At 37.0% G+C, this 18,984-nt stretch overlaps 1 protein-coding gene across 2 annotated transcripts in view; it reads left to right on the plus strand.

The window, feature by feature from the left end:
- The window catches only part of adam19a (ADAM metallopeptidase domain 19a), a 685,152-nt gene that overhangs the window by 580,197 nt on the left and 85,971 nt on the right, over positions 1-18,984 (plus strand). For both annotated transcript variants that reach the window (XM_039751867.1, XM_039751868.1), the window contains exons 7-8: positions 14,181-14,246; positions 15,174-15,245. In XM_039751867.1, coding sequence (XP_039607801.1) covers positions 14,181-14,246; positions 15,174-15,245 — 138 coding nt within the window. The remainder of the gene's footprint in view (positions 1-14,180; positions 14,247-15,173; positions 15,246-18,984) is intronic.

The raw sequence follows: 18,984 nt of genomic DNA on the forward strand, positions 1-18,984 counted from the left end.
ATTAGGAACACCATACTAATACGGTGTTTGACTCCCTTTCGCCTTCAGAACTGCCTTAATTCTACGTGGCATTGATTCAACAAGGTGCTGAAAGCATTCTTTACAAATGTTGGCTCATATTGATAGGATAGCATCTTGCAGTTGATGGAGATTTGTGGGATGCACATCCAGGCCACGAAGCTCCCATTCCACCACATCCCAAAGATGCTCTTTTGGGTTGAGATCTGGTGACTGTGGGGGCCATTTTAGTACAGTGAACTCATTGTCATGTTCAAGAAACCAATTTGAAATGATTCGAGCTTTGTGACATGGTGCATTATCCTGCTGGAAGTAGACATCAGTGGATGGGTACATGGTGGTCATGAAGGGATGGACATGGTCAGAAACAATGCTCAGGTAGCCCGTGGCATTTAAACGATGCCCAATTGGCACTAAGGGGCCTAAAGTGTGCCAAGAAAACATCCCCCACACCATTACACCACCACCACCAGCCTGCATAGAGGTAACAAGGCATGATGGATCCATGTTCTCATTCTGTTTACGCCAAATTCTGACTCTACCATTTGAATGTCTCAACAGAAATCGAGACTCATCAGACCAGGCAACATTTTTCCAGTCTTCAACTGTCCAATTTTGGTGAGCTTGGGCAAATTGTAGCCTCTTTTTCCTATTTGTAGTGGAGATGAGTGGTACCCGGTGGGGTCTTCTGCTGTTGTAGCCCATCCGCCTCAAGGTTGTGCGTGTTGTGGTTTCACAAATGCTTTGCTGCATACCTCGGTTGTAACGAGTGGTTATTTCAGTCAAAGTTGCTCTTCTATCAGCTTGAATCAGTCGGCTCATTCTCCTCTGACCTCTAGCATCAACAAGGCATTTTCACCCACAGCACTGCCGCATACTGGATGTTTTTCCCTTTTCACACCATTCTTTGTAAACCCTAGAAATGGTTGTGCGTGAAAATCCCAGTAACTGAGCAGATTGTGAAATACTCAGACCGGCTCGTCTGGCACCAACAACCATGCCACGCTCAAAATTGCTTAAATCACCTTTCTTTCCCATTGTGACATTCAGTTTGGAGTTTGTCTTGACCAGGACCACACCCCTAAATGCATTGAAGCAACTGCTATGTGATTGGTTGATTAGATAATTGCATTAATGAGAAATTGAACAGGTGTTCCTAATAATCCTTTAGGTGAGTGCACATCTTGTGATGTGTGCTTAACAGACTTGCACGAGAGAGAAGGTGGTGAATCCATTTTTCTGAGAAAATCAGATTTATAGTTATGAAGACAGGAACAATCTTTAAGCATTTAACCAAACAGGAGCTTTCACGTCAGCGCTCGAACACACAGCAAGCAAGCAGTGATGCTGACAGTGATCCTGCATTAGCTCTCTTCTTCAGATTAAAACAACAGATAGCCTCTCTCATCAAGCAGGCTCAGCGGCTATGAGTCAGCGGCTAGAGCAGGCACATTCTGGAGGTGAGAAGACAGAAAGTGAGCACATGGCCAGGTCAGTGGTCAGTTTTAAATGTTCTCCGCATCAACCACAGAGCAACATACATGTTACGCTGTGAGCCTGTGAACTTGCAGTTGATCGGGCAGCGGATAACCAATTCCAACCTGTTTTAACAGAGTTTCAGCACACACCGCAGTTGGGGGGTTGCCGGGGTGTGTGTGTGTGTGTGTATATATATATATATATATATATATATATATATATATATATATATATATATATATATATATATATATATATACTGTATATATGTTTGTATATACAGACATATGTTAGGACTCATTCGCACCCTAAAAAGGGAGCTTTAGTAACACACATGCAACATGCGTAAATCAGTAGGGAGCTTCTATAGGAGGAGTTGGAGGTTAGGAGCACGCAGTGATACAGCGCATTGCCACACCCACCACATGACAAACCAACTCAGGACCCATGTTAGGACCCAAGTACAGGTGACACCTCAGCACCATACTAGTTCAAATGGAATTGAACCAGTGTGAGTTTTTTTTATGGTGGCTAGAGTTGTCAATTCTGCCACCAAGCCCCAGGTTTTTCCCTGCAGGCTGGAGGGCCTACTACAGGGCTGGGAACAGATTAACATCACACCCAGGACGGAGCAATATAACCTTAGGGTAAACTGGTGACATCAAGTGGAATATTTTGTAAATTAATACAAAGCAGGCCCATCTGAACCAAAACAAGAACATTTGCAACATAAACTGAAACCTTTGGATGGATGGATAGATAGATAGATAGATAGATCATATTCTTGATGAGGGGGTTCAGAATAGGGTATGAGGCTCAGAAATTCACATAAGTTTTTACTACCTGATTTGTTTAACATGTGATAAATTGCATCTTTGTGAGGAGTCTTCTTTCAGAATAAAAAACAGCAGAATAAATGCCTGCTGTTGGGGTATTGCCTTATATAGCATATTGGATTAATTGTAATGTCAACAATTTACCACAATATCAAAATAGCAAGTTTAAAATATATATTGAAAGCAATAGAGTAAAGTAACCAACTACAATTACATGTGTTACTATGCTTGAGTACATTATTTAGAAAATTGTAATTATTTTCAAATGTAAAATGTTTTTAATCTTAACAAAGCAAACTATTTATTAAAAATTCTCATTTTTTAAAACACTAGATGACAGTGGCCAGTTAGAACAAAATTTGCTCAAATTGCAAGTGTCCTAGCAGTCCTTTCAGAATATTTGCACATTATTGCAGCTGTAAAATTAATTAACTGGAATTGTACTGGAATTCCGCCTTATTTTTAATAATACTTTATACAGTGATTTTCATTGAATGCATCACAAAATATGTTAAACAGTTAATACAATAATTGCTCTTTGTCACAGCCACACCTGATAAGCACTGGGATTCCTGCTTTGGACATCAGACGCAGAGTTTGAGCAGTACAGAGGAAGCAATTAATTAGGGTGTGCTAGGTTGCTCCAAAGGCAAAAGTGGATTTCTTTCCATTGATTTCTTAGGTGCACATAAGCCTGTCCTTTTTTAGGTTGACCATTGGCGCAATTGTCCCTCAGAGCTGCCAGTCCTTGAGTTATGGCTCTTTGTTTGAGACAAGTGTTTAACTTGTAGATGGTGGCTCTGAGATATCACTCTTAGTGATCAGTGTATCAGATAAGGCGCAGAAGCTGCATTGCAAAGAGATGCCAAGTCAAAAAGAAATTAATGTTAAAAATGTCTGGCAGCTACTTGATAAGTTACAGAGATAATGCCAGTATGTAATACACCCCAATGTGAAACTTAAACTTGCTGGAAACCAGAAGGATATGAATGTGGGGTCAGGGGGAAGGTTTAAGACAAAGGCTCACTGGTACGATAAAGAGCTACCAGGATCATAAATAACAGAGTAATGGGAGTGAGTTTTGGTGAGCATCTAGCTATGTCAGACCACTTAACAGAAAGGGAACACAACCTACAAAGGTTGGGGGCGCACTACTGACTCAACTTCTCATCTGCCTGGCCAATAACTTAGCTGTGAGCTCAAGCACCAGGGTTCATGCTTAGGTTACTGTAGCAAGTTCTAAAGTCAATTATGGGTAAAATATACCTCAGGTTAAATCATAATCAGAAAAACTTTATTAATCCCAAAGGAAACTACTTATGTTACAAATCTACGGATTTGACAAACAAACTATTAATACAAAAAACAAAGATAATGAATGTATAAAATAACCCTCAATATAAAAATCAGCAGGATTTTAGTAGGCTGCAGTCTACCTTTAGAGATGCATACTGTATTTATCTTTTCCTTTTAATTGTTTTTCTGCACCACTCTCAGATATCCTCATATTGGCGCTCACAAAGTCTTAAAAACAAAGGCAGCACTGAATGTTAATAAAGAAGTTATCTAAATGAAGCAGACAGTATTCATTTGCAAATGAGGAGACAAAATGAAGAAGAAAATAGGGTTATTTAGTGTCTGATCAGCACACACAGTTTATCTACAGAGTGATAATGATTAAAGCCAGCATTTTCAGATGTGCTGCCAAACAGAAAGGATCTGGGGACGTTTTTGTTCCTAACAAAGAAATCAAGAAATATGTCAAAAAGGAAAAATAACAAGTATAACATAGTCCTTGGTGGTTTATGCTTTTGTAACAGAAGTAAAAAGATGTAACACTTTTATTTTATTAGTCACTTGCTATTGATGCTGAGTAGAAAAACATCCAAACATGAAGACATTTCCTTCCCCTGTGTTTCATCTTTGTATCTTGAGGATAGGCAAACTGCCATTTTCTCTCTCTCTCTAGATCCCAAATCTAAAACTGGCAATTTCATCTTACAAGCAACAGTCACATTTTCTGCACAAATATTCAAGGACTCCCATACTCTACCTAGACAGAATAAGAAAGAGTGAATGATTCTGAATCATTTTTACTAAGCTCCTCACAGCTAAAAACATGGAATGTTAAAAACAGGCACTAGGACTGTCAGATCAAATGTCACTATTTGAATGTAATTTGAAAAAAAGTCTTATTTGAAGGCAAAGTTTGACATATGATTGTAAAAGAATGGTTGCTTATTTTATCCTGCACTAATTTAAGCATTGTGTTACTCCAGAAATATACTTGCATGCAGAACTGCTGCTTTTTTCAAGCTTTTTTGCACATCACTTCCACAACCAGTCTTTTCCTAATTTTGAATGGTTAGCCGGTATCGTCATAAAACAGAAAACCTTCTGCTTCTTCAACACAACCTAGTCTGGGATAGATTTCCCTATCCAACTATCCTACTTTTTAAAGACAAGTATACAAAGAACAGATTTTTGAAAGCTCTCCAGCACCATAAAAGTATGGTTCTATTCCTTCCCCTGTTTTAACTGACTCTTAAACCTTCAGTGTAGCAAGCAAACATTTGTTTTGTTTTCTCATTAAGGACAATGTAAAATATTGCCATATTCTGATTTTGTTTCTATTATGATAATGGCTTTAAAATGATATTTTAATGAGTAATCACAATCAAGTTATGTATTTTAATACTTTGCTGTTTATCATGGCACCAGAAAGTTGTAACTTGTTGCATGTTGGTCAAACATGCAGGCAAGAATTTCACTGTGCTCTATACATTATACAGTACTACTACTACTTCTGATACTACTAGGTCAGCAATGCGACCTTAGGTACGTCAGTCAATACATGGTGTCTCACCAATTTAGCATCTTTAGGTGGCGACTGGCTTGAAAGGGAACACTTAAATGCGTAATGACAAAATATTAATTAAGTTAGCCATATTATATTTTTTCTGCATCTATAATGGTAGGAAAAAAGACCCCATTTATAATTTAATTTTAAAATTGTAATTTCTAATTTAAGGTTATGTCATGACCACTAGCTCTCACTTGCAGCACTCAGTTGGTGTCCCAATCTATGAATGCATCAAATTGGCTCTGTACACTCTCATTTTCCACTAGCTTTTAAAAATAACATACGCTTCTAGTAATTTGTTTAAAAACTTAGCTGTGTTTTGTTAACTTTGTTTATTGAGCATCTGATAAATACATATTTATAATGAGGAGGAAATAGTTAAATGTCATTACAAGACCACAGGCAGTTCAGTTACTTCATTAGTGAAATACTGGAGACTCACAATACCTCAATTTATGTATATAAAAGACAAAAGGACAGTGACCCTACATCTTTTGTGCTCAAGGACCAAAATGTCAGCATGGCAGCTTGGGTTGAGTTTTTAAAATGATGACTACATTTCTTTGACAGTAATTACAGCTGTTGTGTCTTCAACTGGAAGGATTGTACTGTATTTCAGTGTCATGGGTAGAAAGGCACGGGGCCTCACACATAAACAGTGCATATGTACAAAAATGTTGCATACACCCGTTTCCACGCTCACTTCGAGATGTATAAAAAAATAAACTTAGAGTAAACCCACGCACATTTTCATGGCAGCCTCACAACAAGCACATGCAAGTTTCTGCAAGATTTTGCAAACTGGCAGCAGCCAGCATCAAAGCAGTGCTACTGTGTGTTCTCTCTACTTTTCAGATTTGCATCAATGACACAGGATTTATCAAATACACCAAAATTAATTGCATATCATTTACAAATTTGATTCACTTGATTGTAATCATTCTGTAAAAACATAATGGTGCACATAATGGCCAAACTATTCCAACTACCATAGCTGCTTTAGCATTGTTAAAAGACATTACAAAAACGAAGAATTAGAAGAGAGCATGTATTTAGAGATGATGAAGACTAGCTTCTAAGTTGATTTCGATTTCTAAAATCTGTCGTCTTGGAGCTGTGTGCTGATCTGGTGCTGGCTTTACAAAGGCAGACATGTTCTCTAACTGCTTCTTTGCAGGTTTTGTCCACCATCTGATTTTTAGCCACAGGAGCAGTTTGTGACGATCTATTTGTATAGTAATGGTATTATCCACTTGTCATCCAGATAGATAAGATTTTCTTACGCTGTGGTTCAACTAGGAAACATCAAAGCACAATTTAAAGCAATGTCCAGTTTTCCAAATGTAATTGGAATGGTCAACTGCTATTATAACCACCATGCTGTACCACTCCATAACTTCCTTTTGTGGCTTATACCACTACTTAAGCCACCAAATGGTATGTTTTTCCTTGCCTCCACTTCATATTCGCTCAAATTTTTTCCACGTGCTTTTGCCATTGTCTTAACAAAACATTCAATGTGAGGGGTTATTTAAATTGATTTACATATTTAAATATGCAAAATTATGGGAGGAGTCAAGGTGGGGCTGTAGGCACATGCATGTGAATTAAATTCCACTTTCATTGGGATTAATAAAGAGGAAGTGCGTCAAACTTTATGCGTCTGGAATTTTTTGTGCATATGCACATTTCCAGTTTTGTCCATACGCCATGAATTCTACGTATGGTGATATACAGTATTGTACATAAGGCCCATTGTGTGGTCGAGGTCAGCAATGAATTTTTAGTAACCTTATTTCAGAACAAAACAGAATCAATAAAGTCAAAACAACCTTTTTCAAAACAAAGTCAAAGTCAATAAATAGGACAAGAGTGACATACTGTGATTCTTTTTAGTAGCTAATTTTGTAGATTTTCCTCATTTGGCAAAGTTTTTTTTTTCCTGTGAATTGTTTCAAGGAAAGAAATGCAAATTATCCTTGACTTTATATGAGATAGAGGTTGTTACATCACATACTCACGTAAGTGCTCAGCAGCAGCAAATGCATGCCTAGAAGATACCATGGAAAATTTAGCAAGGTACTGGATAGAACTGAAAAAATAGCATAACAGGAAACTTAATATTCTAACAACTTGACAGTAAAGATATACTGTTTGGCATTCAAATTAGGCAAGGCTAGAAGTGAAGCGATTTGTGGTGAAAGTTGTTCAGGCTCTAAAATGGTTATGTAGTCTATACATTTATGTACTGTACATAATATAGCAAAAGTCTGCTCTTCCATTCACATGTGATTCACATCAAACTAACTTACAGATGGACACTCTTTGTATTTTTTTTTTTGATAGAGTAATAGCACAATTGTATGTTTTGTAATGTCTTATTTTAGTGTTGGGGAACAAAGAAGTAATGGATTCCTGATGTGCTGGTGACCTAAAAATCCTTACTTGACATTCAACCCTACGCCTGCTTGTTTTCTTGTATCTGTTCTGATATTGTTCTTGCCCAAATGTCTTTATTGTTAATTGTACTACACTCTGTGAATATGAATAAATCACTTCTGAATTCCTTGGAAGGCCTTAGATAAATTTGGACCTTTAAGTACCACATTGTCAAACTAAGAATAACCTGATTATTGAAATACTGTAGTAAACCCCGCCGCAAAACAAATTGCTCTGAAGGCAGGTCACTTATGTCCTGATTTTCTTAATGTGCTTTGAAATTATTTTTTGTATTCATTATGCGATGGTCTTTTGATATGGTGACACAGCAGACAGCATTGCTGCCTCAAGTGCTTGGACCTCATCACATTATGTGAGAGTACCCTGTGCTCATCTGGTGGCCACTTCTCACTGACAACACAAAGGTGTCACTTTCTAATTCACTTTTTATGAACTATCTTATGAAAGTAAATATGACAGACAACATTCTTTTTTTTTGGGATATATTTTCCTGGACGTTAAGGTTTCCTTAGTAAGTCATTCCTGAACTTACTGGAGTTCTGGAACTTCTGTATTAACATCTGCTAAGAAGGGCTTCATCTTAATCTTGCACAAGCCAAATTGTTTTGCCTGCCTATCTGATTGCTGCAAGCCCTCTACCGCAAAGCTATATTCCTCTTGACATGGCTAGTGAGTGAGTTTTTTTTTTTCAGCAGGCGGTTATCCCTCCTGTAAACTAATTGTGTGGTGTAGGGCTTGTCAGGCCTGGCTAACACAGCTTCTGCTATAGGGTCAGAGAATTTTGACTGTTGCTGTTCTGTGAGTGCGGAGTATCCTCAAATTGTTTTTGGTATTGACATTTTCCTGGATTTTGCATGTTTTCCTGCCTTCTCAACTGAGATATATGAATGTTCACCTTCCGCTTAATTCTATGACTTGTTATTGTTATAAAGCTCATGGGATTTCTCCAGATATGTCCACCGCTCATCCATGTTATTTTCACGTGCATTGCACTTCACCCACTAATATTCATTTGATCTGGTCTAGCAGACTGGGTTTACATAAATTTAAATCAAATGCCATGCAAAAATGTGTAGAATTGACCAGAGTCTTCTTCACCAACTTTAGAGAATAACTGCTTTTGACTGCAATGCAGACTTGCTTTGTTAAATTGCCACTCCATTACAAATAAAGTGACATTCCTTTATGATTTACTTACCCAGAGAAACTTTGACTTATTTTTGATTTGTAAGAGATGGCAGCGACCAGGGGACTATATGCACTTAAATCTGATGACACCATCAGAGTATCATTTTTTTATCCAGACCCCTTTTGATGAGAAAAGGTGGTTGGCTGGCAGCTGAATTTCTTTGTAACTTAAAAGTCAACGAAGTTGAATTCCTTGATGTAACATTTTTGGAATACATGGTTTTAAACGTTACCTATTATATTCCACTTCTTATTCTATTAATTTATCGCACCCCTAACCTTTCACGTAGTTTTCTGTTTTAACTAAATGAATTGCTTATATTTATCACAGATGTATGCCCTACACTGATTTTGCTGGGAAATTTTAATATACCTTGGCAATTGTTCTTTTACTAATGATTTGACTGCTCTGACTGAATGTTTTATCTTGACGCAACATATAAATTTTTCTACCCATGTACATTAGATCTAATTTGCTCTTTTGGTCTTGATATTATAAAAAGGTCTAAAGGTTGCTTAGTTGGTATTTTTGATCACACAGTTTTAGAATGTAAACTTTGCATTCCCTTTCCTAACACCCAGGAGAAGACTACCATATCCTGTCCTAATATCAGATCTGCTGAGATATTGACTTTTTCACAGTCCTTACAGTTTTCTCCTAATTTGGACTCTTCTGATGTCTCCTATCTGGATGCCATGGTTTCTCATTATAATTACATATTCAAATTCAGTAATATCTATCAGAAATCTCTACAATTAACTCTCTTTTAATCTTTGATCTTCTCCCTGATGTTTCTAAGCCTTTATGTACTGATTTTGTCATTACTCACCATTTCTTATTCACTGAATTTATTTCAAAATCAAAATCTTCGTCCTCACACCTGAATCCGGCTCCTACTCCTGCTCACAAGTCCAATGCCTCACTTATTGCAGGTCCCATCTCTCACCTAATTAATACATCTCAAGCTTCTGGCTGTGTTTCTCTCTTAAAACTGCTGCTATTACACCTATTTGTAATAAACCTGGTCTTGACTAACCCTCATAATATCAAACACATCTCCAACCTCCTATTCCTAACAAAAGTGCTGGAAGGGTTTGTTATTAAGCAATACTAAACCTACACTGTGTGCACAATTATTAGGCAAATTGTATTTTTGAGGATTAATTTTAATATGGAACAAACACAGTGCTATCAGTCAATCCAAAATGTTAATAAACCTGAAACCTGAATGTTTCACAACGGAAATGTGAGTGTGAACATCATCAGGGGAATACATATGTGCGCACAATTATTAGGCAACTATTAGTGTGCAGATTTATTATGCAACTAAAGGAAAAATGAAAATTTTCCCATCTCACTTGTTTATTTTCATCTGTTATAGTGAGAATAATAAACAAACACCTCAAAATTTGCAAATAAACATCTCTGACATTTCAAAAAAAATAAATCAATCAATCAATGACCAATATAGCCACCCTTCTTTCCAATAACAGTCATAAGCCTTTCCATTCATGGAGTCTGTCAGTTTCTTGATCTGTTGACGATCAGCTTTTTGTGGAGCAGTGACTACAGCCTCCCAGACACTCTTCAGAGAGGTGTATTGTTTTTCTCCCCGTAAATCTAGCGTTTAAGAAGTGCCCACAAGTTCTCGATAGGGTTTAGGTCAGATGAGGAAGGGGGGCCATGTCATTATTCCTTCATCTTTAAGGCCTTTACTGGCTGGCCACGCAGTGGAGAACTTCGATGCAAGTGATGGAGCATTGGCCTGCATAAAAATCATGGTCTTTTTCCTGTATCACTGTTTGAAGAAAGTGTCTTGAAAAACTGGCAGTAGGTTTGGGAGTTGATTTTGAGTTCATCTTCAATGCAAAAGGTCCAACTAGCTCATCTTTAAAAATACCAGCTCATACCAGTACCCCACCTCCACGTTGGAGTGGAGCTCTGTGCCCATTACTGATCCACAGGTCCATCCATCTGGTCCATCAAGAGTCACTCTCATCTCATCGGTCCATAAAACCTTTGAAAAAATCTGTCTTCAGATATTTCTTGGCCCAGTTTTGACGTTTCAACTTATGTTTCTTGTTCAGTGGTGGTTGGGTTTCAGCCCTCCTTACCTTGGCCATGTCTTTGAGCACTGAACACCTTGTACTTCTGGGCACTCCAGGTAGGTTGCAGCTCTGGAATATGAAAGTACTGGAGGATAATGGGTTCCTGGTAGCTTCACGTTTGATTCTTCTCAAATCTTTGGCAGCTAATTTGCGTCTTTTGTTCTCAACACGTTTCTTGCGACCCTGTTGACTATTTGCAACAAAATGTTTGATGGTTCTGTGATCACACACCAATATCTTAGCAATTCCAAAAGTGCTGCATCCCTCTGAAAGACTTTTTACAATTTTTGACTTTTCAGAGTCAGTTAAATCTCTTTTTGGCCCGTTTTGCCCGAGGAAAACTAGCTGCCTAATAATTCTGCACACCTTGATATAGGGTGTTGATCTCCTTAGGCCACACCCTCCCTCATTACACAAATACACATCACCTGACGTGCTTAAATCCAATAAGCATTCAAGTTAATACAGCTTGGAGTTGGAATATACGCATAAAAATGATGATATGGTCAAAATACTCACTTGCCTAATAATTGTGCACACAGTGTATTTAGCTAAATGGGATCTGTATGAACTGTTACAGTCTGGTTTTGGTATGATAGGCAGCACTGAAACTGCACTCTTATAAATTGTTAATGGTCTTTTTAATTTGCTGATGCTAGGGCACTCAACATTTTCCTGCATTTTGATCTCGATGTAGTCTGTGACACTGTAAATTATAATATTTTTATATCTTACATTTCTTCACTTAGTATTTCTGGCACCCTTCTGTCCTGGTTTAAATTGTATCTATCTATCTGATATGAAGCATTCTGTTACATCTAGTGGACAAATCCTCATCTGCCCTTGTTACCCAAGGTGTACCTCAGGGACTAATATGAACATTATCTTTATATATAATACGCTATCGTGGCTGTTTGTCTGTCCAGGATTTTAAATCACCTGTAGCTCGCAAACCGTTTGACCTATTGACCTGAAATTTGGTTCACATATACTGTGTGACGTCTACTATCCGCTTTCAGGGTGACGATTGACCTCCAAGGTCAAAGGTCAACCCAAGAAGGTGAAGGTCAAAAATCAAATAACCTGTAGCCTGAAATTTGGTATACATATACTACGGTGAAACTCTGCACTACAGCTTTATATTAAAAGTGAAGAGTTTTGGAATTATTGCTCTTTTATTTTGGTTTATTGTAGAATCAACTCTCTGCAGTGGCCATCAGGGAGGCCATGCGGCGCATGGGTATGGGTGCTGTTCTCATCCTTACCAGCTTCGCCGTCACTTCCTCTACCTCTTCATATCTTAAATCATCATTGAGGCAGATTGAACACTTAAGTGCCAGCTTAAGTGAAAAATGAAGGAAAATGTACTAACTAATTGCAACACAAACACTGACTTAATCAGTTTTAACATAAAAAGATACAGATGAAAGAAGAGAAGAAGTGGGCTGCTAGGGTGGAGAAAAGGAGCGCTGCTCAGGACGTAGCAAGCACATCAACCGCTGAGCAAACGAATGCTAAACGCACAGAGAAAGAGGATGAAAACTATGAATGCTCAAGTCAACTGTATTCACTGCACATTGTTGTGCAGTGTGCTGTTACTGGTATTTATATATATATATACAGGGTATATATATATATATATATATATATATATATATATATATAGCTTTTATTGTCATGCAGATGAAACCTAGATCAATCTTATTACCAGGTATACTACTGACTTGGCACCCCAATGTCTACTTGAACGCATCTCTGATTTAAATATTTAGCTGGATGCTAATTTTCCTAATTTTTACAAGACTGAATTCCTTATAAGACTGAATTCCTGAATTCTTATAAGACTGACATGTCATTAGCTGGCCCAAGTTGATTGTCTCTAAGAATTCAGACTTGAGTTTTATAGTGATGGTATATTGATTGACAAAGTTTATGTAATTTAAGTCTCCTTTTCATCACATTGTTTACCTTTGAGGCTCATACAAGCTTGTTTAACAAAAATGCTCATTATCAACTTCATAATATCACTCATCTTCAGCTGTTATTAAATAGGAGAGATCTTGAAACACTTGTGCATGCTTTCATTACTCTTTGCCTTGACTGTACTATAAATCCCTGTCTGCCGGCCTTCCTATTAAGACACTCACTAGACTGAGTCCTTTACCATTTGTTGCGGCTGTCTGTTCCTTCATGTATCAAGTATAAACTGGCACTTATTACTCTTAACGTTTTGCATAATCTAGCCTCTATATAAATTGCACACCACCTACACAGATAAAATATTCCACACGCCTTTAGATCCATTGGTACTAGGCTCCTAATGCTCCTGCAAACCAAATATTCATACTAGTGTGACAGATCATTCAGTATCCCCTGCATCTGGAACTCCTTACCTCAACATCTGTGTGATTGCTCTTCACTTCCTTCTTTTAGAACTAAATTGAGAACTTTTCTGTTCAATGAATATTTTCTTTTTGTTTTAATTTATCTTGCAGAATGTAACAATGTTGTGTGATTGTTAAATTTTGTTTGTTCAATTTTGTAATTGCTGATTAATTCTGGCTTCTAATGCTTTTAATATATTTTGTAAAGTGTCATTAGGTTGTACACTGGTGTTATATAAATAAATATTATGAATAATATGCAGGGTTCATCTTTTCACTTCAAGTCACCAGGTTGCTCCAAACTACCATTGTAAACAGGCATCAGTGTCAGATTAATATAAATGGATCAAATAGGATTTTCTAATAAAGGGTAAATGAACAGTTAATATAAAGAATTAAAAAAATGCCTTAATAACTCAATAAACATGTTAATGTGAAACTGTGATTTTAGCATTTGGTTTTTGGCAAAAAGTGAAATATAATTAGTTTCCATGGTAATAATTTAGCATTTTAAAACAAAATAAACTAGCATACTAAAGAAATGTGCACCTTCTTGCCTTTACACTTTTGTGACATAAATATTTCAAAATCCAAGCAGAAAACTTCCTATTATTGGGAAATTTACTTTGGTGCCTCATTTTGCAGTAAACCACTAGATGTTTCATGTTTAATTATTATATTTCAAGCAGAATATAATATATGCACTGTACATAGTGCAAAAAAGGTAACATATGAGTGAGTATTAAAATAAATTTTAAATGGTGTGTTTAAATATAGCAACATATCAGGTACATTTGGGAATATTGTTAGTACTGTATCTTTATTATATTTTATTTTTTACAGATAAAAAGAGATACCTGGACAACTACTAAATACATGGAACTCTTCATTGTTGCAGACTATACTTTGGTAAGAATATATTCTGTGTGAAAGTTTCACAATGCTCTTAGAGCTTTTAAGTTCAGAAACATGTAGGCGAGTATGCATAAGGTCTTGAGAAAATTCCAAGAAATCACAGCAAATGAGAGGTTAGGGGTAAAGAAATCTAATTAAAAGCTCTGTATAAGCGATATGTAGAAAATGCTTAAGCCAACTTTCAGGGCAATTTGAAGATAACAACTAGGATATGTCATCAAAGTGATTTACAGCACTAAGCATGTGGTAATTACAGTGTATGTCACTGTGCATTAAAATTTCATTGAAAATGCCCCAGTGCTGATGGAAGGGACATATCTTCCGTCCCTGAAAACATCATGAGAAGTGTGTATTGCTTCTTGGTTAAAAAAAAAATTAAAAAATTATAAAAACACACACAAATGGTTGAAATCAAGGTTCTGTAAATGATTCCAGTCATCCTGTTAAAATCACTGCACTGCACTTATCTGCCTGAGTAGAAGCTTTATAAGCCATATTGAGAATAATTAAAAAATTCAGACACATATATATCTTAGTGGTTTCTTCCTTGACACTAATTTGTATAAACTCACATTTTAACCTCCTACACAGTGTCATGTGATTCCAAGTCATCAGACTCCCAGTTGCAGTACGGCTAAATGAATTCAGATAGATTGCATCATAGAACAAGAGCTACCTATTATCTGAGAACTGAAAACTGCCCTCAATGAATCAATTAGAATTATGAAATAAATGCAAGGCTTGTTCCATTTCTTCCATTACTCATTTCTTCTGCTCTAGCCAGACAACTGTGAATCTAATTAAGTATTAGGGACCTTTATTCCACAATAAATTTAAGATTATAAAAAACTGGAAATAATTTCATTAAAATATTATCAGTTTTGTATGACATTTCCATAATTTTTCTCTCTTAATCTACAGTATCAAAAACAAAATCGTGATTATGAAAAAACAAAACAGAGAATAATTGAGATAGCCAACTATGTTGATAAGGTAAGTAAGGATTAACCATTTCATTATGTATGTGCAGTAGTTAACAGTAATTTACCAGATATGTATTTCACCCATGGGCCTTTGCAATACCATGCCTATGATCTGAAAGATATTAAGATCTTTGTCCCATAGCTTTGCAAATGTACTGTTCCTGAACCACTCACCATCGTCTGCTTATTATTAGTCATGAGAAACTAAAAAGTGTGTAGCTGATGAAATATGTGTGACTCCGGCCTACAGGTTTAAAAACAATAAGCGCATGTTTGAATGCATATGTAGTTTCTGTCTGTCACCATCTACATCACTTTGCTTATACAGTACTGAAAAAACTTACATTATGCAAATGACTAGTAGTTAGGTTTAAATGTTTATGTAAAGAGCTGTAGGGTGGTGTTAATCATAAAAAGCACACAGTCTGTTGTTATATGGCATCAAAACTGTGAATGTTTCAATATTCCCATTATTTTCACAAGCCATTATTTTTACACCATAGCTACACTAGCTTTCTGAAGACTAATTAACTCACTTGAAGGAAAAATGGCATGATGTTCTCCTATAGATCATCCACTAAGGCAGGGGTCTCCAACACGTCACTCGCGAGCTACTGGTAGCTCGCAACCCCTTTACAAGTAGCTCACCAAAGGGTTAATGAATCCTAGATAAATTTGAAAACTTGATTAGTCAAATTAGGGGTGGGCGATCTTTCCAAAAAATCATATCACAATCCTTTTAACACAAAATCACGATCCACAATCTGAATTGCAATCTATCCTTTCAATGTGGCATACACTTAAGAGTATATCCGGACTCAAACTCATCAAGACCTAAGTAACACTTTATTTAAATAGCAAACAAAGTTGAATTCAATTGTTCTCTCGTTCGCTAGCTAAGAGAGTTAAGGAACACGCCCCACAGTTGGCAAGTGAGTGAGGAAGGCCCCGCCCCTCGGATTTGTGCTAATAAATCGGTACCGCAAGTAAACTCTGATACATAGTGAAGTGAGAGAAGTCGCAAAATCAACCGGAATGTTCAAGCAAATTATAGAAAAGAACCCGATCTAAATCCACTAAGTAGTTCTCTCATGTAAAAGTAGCTCTCAGGGGAAAAAAGGTTGGAGAACCCTGCACTAAGGTTTACAATAAAGCCTTCCTTTTTAATGGACTGTTTTTGAGGAGAAGGAGTTCAATGTTTTGAAACAGTTGCACTCCTCATCTGTTTCTAGTCAAAACACTTAAGACAAGGAGATCAGGCAAGTTACAGTTGATTTCATTACCTGAGATCATTCCAAAACATTGCCATGGACAACTTAACCTTAAAATAAATCTGTTCCATTCCTATAATTGGTTGATAACACATCTTATCTGATTCACCACCCGCTCCAAACCTGTATCACAATACTTAAGTTATCATAAGTCAACTGAATTCATAATATTTTAAGTGTAGGCTAATGATATTTAAACTGAACACCACTGGCACTATCCAACTAAATCAAGGAGAAATTAGAGACTGGGAATGCAAGACTGTTAACTAAATTGCAAATCTGATGACTTTACATGTAATATTACATATATACCCTAGAGGCATAACACACAGTTCACTTTATTTAATACTTAAAACAATGTAATATGGAAATAATCTCAAACAATGTTTTACAAATCATGGAGGAACTGATTTAGGTGTTTGTTGCATTTGAGTAATTGTTAAGCAAACCTACTGTATATGTCTTAATCTGAAACATTTTAAATTGTTGCTTCTTTTAAAATATATCTTTGCTAGATTTAAATAGTGTGTGCATTCAAAAAGGAGGATGAAAAACAAGGATTTAGGTTCAATTTCACTAAATGCTCGCTCACTCATTTACTTAACCTGCCTGCATTTTACTTATATATATATATATATATACAGTGCATCTGGAAAGTATTCAAAGCGCATCACTTTTTCCACATTTTGTTATGTTACAGCCTTATTCCAAAATGGATTAAATTCATTTTTTTCCTCAGAATTCTACACACAACACCCCATAATGACAAGGTGAAAAAAGTTTACTTGAGGTTTTTGCAAATTTATTAAAAATAAAAAACCTGAGAAATCACATGTACATAAGTATTCACAGCCTTTGCTCAATACTTTGTTGATGCACCTTTGGCAGCAATCACAGCCTCAAGTCTTTTTAAATATGATGCCACAAGCTTGGCACACCTATCCTTGGCCAGTTTCGCCCATTCCTCTTTGCAGCACCTATCAAGCTCCATCAGGTTGGATGGGAAGCGTCGGTGCACAGCCATTTTAAGATCTCTCCAGAGATGTTCAATCGGATTCAAGTCCGGGTTTTCATCCAGGATGTCTTTGTACATTGCTGCAGTCATCGTTCCCTTTATCCTGACTAGTCTCCCAGTTCCTGCCGCTGAATAACATCCCCACAGCATGATGCTGCCACCACCATGCTTCACTGTAGGCATGGTATTGGCCTGGTGATGAGCAGTGCCTGGTTTCCTCCAAATGTGACGCCTGGCATTCACACCAAAGAGTTCAATCTTTGTCTCATCAGACCAGAGAATTTTGTTTCTCATGGTCTGAGAGTCCTTCAGGTGCCTTTTGGCAAACTCCAGGCGGGCTGCTATGTGATTTTTACTAAGGAGTGGCTTCTGTCTGGCCACTCTACCATACAGGCCTGATTGGTGGATTGCTGCAGAGATGGTTGTCCTTCTGGAAGGTTTTCCTATCTCCACAAAGGACCTCTGGAGCTCTGACAGAGTGACCATCGGGTTCTTGGTCACCTCCCTGACTAAGGCCCTTCTCACCCGATCGCTCAGTTTAGATGGCCGGCCAGCTCCAGGAAGAGTCCTGGTGGTTTCGAACTTTTTCCACTTATGGATGATGAAGGCCACTGTTCTCATTGGGACCTTCAAACCAGCAGAAATTTTTCTATTACATTCCCCAGATTTGTGCCTCGAGACAATCCTGTCTCGGAGGTCTACAGACAATTCCTTTGACTTCATGCTTGGTTTGTGCTTTGACATGAACTGTCAACTGTGGGATCTTATATAGACAGGTGTGTGCCTTTCCAAATCATGTCCAATCAACTGAATTTACCACAGGTGGACTCCAATTAAGCTGCAGAAACATCTCAAGGATGATCAGGGGAAACAGGATGCACCTGAGCTCAATATTGAGCTTCATGGCATAGGCTGTGAATACTTATGTACATGTGCTTTCTCAGTTTTTTTTATTTTTAATAAATTTCAAAAATCTCAAGTAAACTTTTTTCACGTTGTCATTATGGGGTGTTGTGTGTAGAATTCTGAGGGAAAAATGAATTGAATCCATTTTGGAATAAGGCTGTAACATAACAAAATGTGGAAAAAGTGATGTGCTGTGAATACTTTCCGGATGCACTGTGTATTTACCTAAAAATTGGTATGTACTTATATAAAACTTTGGGATGGTATTCACCATAAAAATTGCATATAAAGAAGTAAAATCACTACAGAATTTATTAAAAAGCAAAGATTTATTTTGTTGACATGATTTCACAGAGAGTTTCAATTTGCTTCAACTCAAATGCATCTCTAAGAGAAAGTTTCTTTACAGTGAAAGTAGGCAGCTAGATAGTGAGTGGAAATGTGAACTGAACTACTGGCTAACTGTTGCCATTCACTATTGGCTACCATAATAATCAAAGAAAAGTGTATGTAAGGTGAAAAGTCTAATAATATGCATTAGCTGTCCAACTCAGTAG

Source organism: Polypterus senegalus, chromosome 4 (assembly GCF_016835505.1).
Source record: "Polypterus senegalus isolate Bchr_013 chromosome 4, ASM1683550v1, whole genome shotgun sequence".
In the NCBI taxonomy this organism is placed as follows: Eukaryota; Metazoa; Chordata; class Cladistia; order Polypteriformes; family Polypteridae; genus Polypterus; species Polypterus senegalus.